At 38.1% G+C, this 6608-nt stretch overlaps 1 protein-coding gene across 2 annotated transcripts in view; it reads left to right on the top strand.

The window, feature by feature from the left end:
- The window catches only part of PCOLCE2 (procollagen C-endopeptidase enhancer 2), an 84537-nt gene that overhangs the window by 62932 nt on the left and 14997 nt on the right, over window positions 1-6608 (top strand). For both annotated transcript variants that reach the window (XM_077756662.1, XM_077756661.1), the window contains exons 4-5: window positions 184-308; window positions 3891-4027. In XM_077756662.1, coding sequence (XP_077612788.1) covers window positions 184-308; window positions 3891-4027 — 262 coding nt within the window. The remainder of the gene's footprint in view (window positions 1-183; window positions 309-3890; window positions 4028-6608) is intronic.

Below are 6608 nucleotides of genomic sequence, written 5' to 3'. Positions count from 1 at the left end.
GGGGCAAAGAGGTATATGTGGAGACTAATCATTTCTTAAGAAAAAATTTAAGAGCTTCTGTCATTGCCTTTATTTACTGTACTATCACCAATATTCTAAATTCCCAATCTCCTTATGGTTGCATTGCCCTGACCTCTATCAGTATATAAACTTGGATTTTTTTTTCATACTTAATAACTTTAGGGGATCAGTATTGTGGAGGACGCCTCGAAAGACCTTCTGGCTCTTTGAAAACCCCCAATTGGCCTGACCGTGATTACCCTGCAGGAGTCACTTGTGTGTGGCATATTGTAGCCCCAAAGAATCAGGTAAGCTTTCCTGAAAATCTGAAGAAAGCATGCATGTATGAATTGCCTTGATGGTGTGAGGGGCCCATCTCTCAAGAGCTTGGCATGCAGGATGAGGAATGCCTTGCCGGACACAGGCATCTCTGTATAAAAGACCCAGGTTAAAATTGCTTTTGCAAAGTCATGTATTTAATTATATAAATTATAAAAATACAATTTTCAAATTTCAATATAAATAGTAAGCAAATCCCCATGAGATTGTTTAACCCTTTTAACCCTGTGGAAAATGTTATAAACAGTAGTGACTTAGTATGAGAGGGTTAGAATCCCCAAGTACATACACGTTTCAGGCAGCCATTTGTTCACATAGCAAATGTACCTGACAGCTTCACCGGGACAAAGCCAATGCAAGCATACCACATCTTCCCCTCAAAGAATATAGAGCCTGAAAGCTAATCTGCTCTGGATTTTTTTGGGTGTCACTTAACGTAAAATTTGTTCAGGTTCCCCACAAATAACTTTATTCATTGCTCTAAATCAACAGAGAAGGTCTTAGTTTTCCTGTGCTTATTAGTTTATGATTATGTGAAATTTTATCTTTTCTGGAAATCACGTTTAGGTATTAAATACAGGAGAAAACATAGCAAAGTTAGTCCAAGTCTACTTTGTGGACATTGGAAAATAAGTTTTGAAAAATTATTATTGTTACAAACACTACAGACTTTAATCACACACTAGAATGGTGAGCATTATGATACTGTTTAAAAAACTTTTCTAAACTGATCTTTTGAGGAGCACTTAGGTGGCTCAGTCAGTTAAAGGTCTGACTTTGGCTCAGGTCATGATCTCATGGTTTGCAGGTTTGACCCCAGCATCAGGCTCTGTACTGACAGCTCAGAGCCTGGAGCTTGCTTCAGGTTCTGTGTCTCCCTCGCTTTCTGCCCCTCCCCTACTCATTCTCTCTCTCCCCCTCTCTCTCAAATAATAAAACATAAATAAATAAATAAATTGATCTTTTGTATCACTCACACAAATACCACTTGCCATATATTCATTTTTTAATGTTAAATTATTCAGGCAAACATATCATGCAGGTTGGTGATTTGAACTCATACACACATGCCACACACACACATACTCTGATCATAATCCCCAAACCCAGTTTTATTTTTAAGAATAAAAATCTGGGGTGCCTGGGTGACTGTCAGTTAAGTGGCCAACTTCAGCTCAGGTCATGATCTTGTGGTTTGTGAGTTCAAGTCCCACAATGGGCCCTGTGCTGACAGCTCAGAGCCTGGACCCTGCTTCAGATTCTGTGTCTCCCTCTCTCTCTGTCCCTCCCCAGCTGGCACTCTGTCTCTGTCTCTCTCAAAAACAAATATTGAAAAAAAAAAAAAAAGAATAAATATCAGGCCATTTAATGATGAAAGATTATATAAATTTATTGAACTTTTTATAGTTTAAAGTAACATTTAAAAGTCGTATTTCACAATATTTAAGCCAGTATGTAATCTTTGAGATTGTATTGGTCATTTTTCTTTCTGTGACATTTGTAAATATATTAGTTTAAATAATTATGCTTGCAGATTACAATTCTGCATCTTTTTTCTATTCATCTCTTTATTTAAATTTAAATTTGGGTTTCATTTTATTAATGTGATTTTTTATTTTAGCCAATTGAGTGTTTAATCATTGTTGTAATGTCTGAAATCACTGGAAACACTGTCAAAGAAGACGAGTATAATGGGAAAATTAAGTCCTGAGTAATTTCTGTGCCAGTCTATGGGCATTTTATTCCAATAAACAACTTCATTTTTTATCATAGTTTTCCTCTTTATTTTCCTATTTATTTACTTATATTTTACCTCTTCTTTCTAAAAGCTGTTATATGAGTAAGTAGAGAAAAGTTCAGCCAATTTTTTAATAATCTGGAAAGCATTTTATAACCAACTGGTGAGAAGTTATTGGACCCAAAGAGGAAATATTTATAATTTAAAACAGTGCTAAATACAAATAAGCTATTATTCACCCATAACTGGTGCTGACTTTTTAAATGTGAGTAAATACGGAGATATGTGGCATTTGTGTTCAGAGTCAAAATTTACCTTTAGTCCCTCCATGATGCTGTTGCTGTTATCATCTTCATCTACGTTACTGTGTATAAATCTTCTTTAGCTTGTAATAATTAGAGCCTGTCCTAACAGGAATTAATGCCCATTATCTTCCCTTGAGCAGCAGGGAGGGTTACCTGCTCACCTGCTGCCCAGCAAAAGTGGAGATCAGCTGTCTGCGTGCTGTCGGTGTTTATGAACCCAGTGAGATTTCCTCTGATTCACATGTTGGAGGTGCTCTGGAAAAATCTGCTTGTGAGGAGAATGATTGCCTATTAAATCAAAACTTCCTATTGACTTGAATAACTTTGGACACTATTATTGGTACTAGTGCAAAAAAATTAAATACTTAAGAAGTCTAGGGGCACCTGGGTGGCTCAATCGGTTAAGCGTCTGACTTCAGTTCAAGTCATGGTCTCACGGTTCGTGGGTTTGAACCCTTTGTTGGGCTCTGTGCTGACAGCTAGCTCAGAGCCTGGAGCTTGTCTTCAGATTCTGTGTCTCCTTCTCTCTCTGACCTTCCCCTGCTCATACTGTCTTTATCTCTTTCTCAAAAATAAATAAAACATTTACAAAATTAAAAAAAAAAGAAATACTTAAGAAGTTTAACCCCGACTTGGTATGCAAGTGCTTTTATGCAACCTCTTCAAAAATCAACTACATCAACAAGTAGTGCCAAACTCAGTAGGCACACTTTTCGTACATCAAGAAGATATCACAGTCAATCCCTACTTCCTAAATCTCTAGTCTTAAAGAATTTGACGACTTTACATGTGATAGAAATGTTGTTCTCCTTCCCTTGGAAGAGAAACAACTCCATCCACCACCTCACCCACCCAAACGCATACACATACACCACACCCCAGTACATACATTAACGTCGGGGAACATCTCAAAGAAGACTGAAGTTGGCATAGGCTCTGCTTCCCACTTCAACACGTATCCAGTTATGGTCTTTATGTAGGCTGCTAGGGTTATGTGGTGTTCCCATACTTTTGTAGTTGTAGGTGAACAGATCTAAATTTAAGATCTTAACTAGGGTTGAGATGTTCTTTTGTAATGATTAAAAATTAAGGCAAAATAATACCACGGTTTTGTTAACTGCAGAAGAAGTATGAGAACCATAAAGAAACAGTTCAAACAGAAGGAATATTTTCTTTACAAAGGAAAATCAGGTGGGGCGCTTGGGTGGCTCAGTAGGTTAAACGTCCGACTTTGGTTCAGGTCATGATCTCGTGGTTTGTGGGTTTGAGCCCCGCGTCCGGCTCTGTGCCGACAGCTAGCTCAGAGCCTAGAGCCTGTTTCAGATTCTGTATCTCCTTCTCTCTCTGAACCTCCTCTGCTCATGCTGTCTCTCTCTCTCTCTCAGAAATAAATAAAACATTAAACAAATTTAAAAAAATCATATCTTACAGATCTGGGAAGAGGAAGATTTCTGTGTGAGATTATTTCTCAAAGCTATCTTGACATTTCTAATGTGCTTTCTCTAAAGCTTATAGAATTAAAATTTGAGAAGTTTGATGTTGAGCGTGATAACTACTGCCGATATGATTTTGTGGCTGTGTTTAATGGTGGGGAAGTCAACGATGCTAAGAGAATTGGAAAGTATTGTGGTGATAGTCCACCTGCGTAAGTAGCACCTGTTTTATTTCATTAATATTTTAGTAGCTCTAAACTTTTTTCTTATTAAATTGCCCAATTATATTTTATTTTCTGGAAGATTCTATGCTGTTGTTGTTTTGTTCACAAATTCTTGGGTTCATGGCAGTAGAGTCCCATACAGCCCCAGCACAAAGAATAGCCGACCCAGAGAGTGAGGCGGCATTAATGAGTATAGCGAGGCTTTGGCAGCCAAACAGATAACAGAAGCAGAGTTGGTGATGTCCCAGAGTCAGATGCTAGCCAGACACCTGGATACATCACTGCCCTGGAAAGGTGAACTCAAGCACCAGCAAAGGGGGAAATTGTGAGAAAAAAGTAGGGGGCTGAAATTTGGGGATCCAGACCAGGAAACCTGGCTGCTTATGACAACCCAGGTGATTGTACCTGATCAGAGACCTGTCTGGCACCTTTTGTGGCTTTGTTCCTCTTCCTCACATTATCGCTCAAATGTTTGCTGGGTGAGTCTGAAAGGCACTGTGTATTTATCAGCAAACATTTATGGAGCTAAGAACTCTGCCACTTACTAGCTGTGTAGCATTGAGCCAGTTGCTTAATTCCTCTTAGTTCCCTATTCTGTATTGGTGCAACACATGTATTTTGGTGCAAGATATTTCACACCTTCACATATAATACTAGAGAAAGTCTCAGTTCAAATTACTACAGCTTAGGGTGGCTGGCTTGTTGGATTATATGCATCACTTAGTTTTACATGCATGTCTATGATTCCCCCAGACACATTGCGTTAAAACAAGCTATTTTTCTTTTAAATTCATTTTTTCAATTTAAATTCATTTATAGTTTGATAATAAGAATTTTCAATACGTACAAATTGGTTAAAATTTGAACATTACTACACCCAAATTTGACTCCGCAGCTGAATTTGTTAGAGAAAGTCCCATTTCTAAGCTCATAGCAAAGGTGTTCCTTCTATATTTTTTTCCTGTTGCTGCTATAACAAATTACCACTGACTGAATGGCTTAAAACAATACATGTATTCTCTTACAGTTCTGGAGATCAGAAGTCTGAAATCATTTGCACTGAGCTAAAGTTAAGCTGTCAGCAGGGCTGTTTCCTTCTGAAAGCTCTGAGGGGAGAATCAGTTTCTATGCCTATTTCAGCTTCAAGAAGCTGCTGCATTTCTTGGCCGTGGTTCCTCCTCCGTCTTCAAAGCACATCACTCCTATCTCTGCATCTGTCATCGTATTGCCTTCTCCTCTCCTGGAGTCGAACCTGTCTCTTCTAAGGACACCTGTGGTTACATTTAGGGCCCACGTAGACAACCCAGGATACTCTTTCCTTCTCAAGATCCTTAACTTAATCACACCTGCAAGGTCCCTTCACACATAAGGTAACATATTCACAGGTTCCAGGGATTAGAATGGGGACATCTTGGGGGCCATTGTCAGCCTACCACAACCTCCTTTATTCCAAGCCAATTTTTCATCTGTATCCTCTGACCTCCTTCTTTTCTCCCTTGAAACTTTCCTCTACCCAGTCGCCCTCTTTTTTCCCATCATCTCCATCTTTAGCCTCTGCCTTCTTTTCTTATTTCTTTCCTGTAGCCAAAATTTTAAGTTCTTCTAAATTAAGGGAGAAAAAAGTAACCCTTTCTTGACCCCCTATTGCTATAGCTTTATCTGCCATGTCTCCCCTGTCTTTATATCCAAGTATTTAAAAAAAATTTCAAGTTTCATTTTTTAGCAATATGGAAATTAAGATAGCCTTTAAAATCATGCCAGAAAAAACACCAAACAGTGTTCCTAAGTTAAAAAAAAAAAAATTTAAGCACTGCTTAGTTGGTAAAAATAAGAGAAATCATCAGGGGGCAAAAATGTTGAAAAGCCCAACAGCACCTGGGTAGCACCTGGGGTCGGTTAAGCACCCCAACTCTTGATTTCAGTTCAGGTCATGATCTAAGGTTCATGAGAGCAAGCCCTTTGTTGGGCTCTGTGCTGACAGTGTAGAACCTGCTTGGAATTCTCTCTCCCTCTCTGCTCCTACCCGTGTGCGCTCTCTCTCTCAAAAATAAACATTGAAAAACTATTAGCAAGTCAAATCTAACAATGTATAGAAAATACTGTCTGACCAGGAATTCAAGATTGGTTTGAACTTAGAAAGTCTATTAATATAATTTAATTATCAGATTAAAGTGTGAGTTTTAGGTTATATTTTCACTTGTTGGGAACATTAATTTATTCAGGAATAAATACAAAAGTTTATATTTATTAAAAATATTATTTTAATAGCAACATAAATATAAAATGCTCAAGAGTAAATCTAATAATTGTGTGCAAGCCCTTAATAGAGAAAATTATAAAACCTTACTGAGAGGTACTTTAAAAACCTCAATAAATAGAGCTGTCTACCGTTCTCATGAATAGGAAGAATCAATGTCATTTAAAAATAACAAAATTGGTTTTTCATTAAACCTGACAGCCTGATTCTGAAGTGTTCATGGAGTTGCAGGGGGGTGGGGCATGGGGGCAAAACTATGACAGTTCTGAAGGAGAGCCTGGCAGGGGGATTTGCCTTATATGCTGGAGCTGT

Source organism: Crocuta crocuta, unplaced genomic scaffold, assembly GCF_008692635.1.
Source record: "Crocuta crocuta isolate KB4526 unplaced genomic scaffold, BGI_CrCroc_1.0 scaffold337, whole genome shotgun sequence".
Classification (NCBI taxonomy): Eukaryota; Metazoa; Chordata; class Mammalia; order Carnivora; family Hyaenidae; genus Crocuta; species Crocuta crocuta.
Note: the sequence above shows the minus strand (reverse complement) of the source record. Positions and strands in the feature narration are given on the sequence as shown.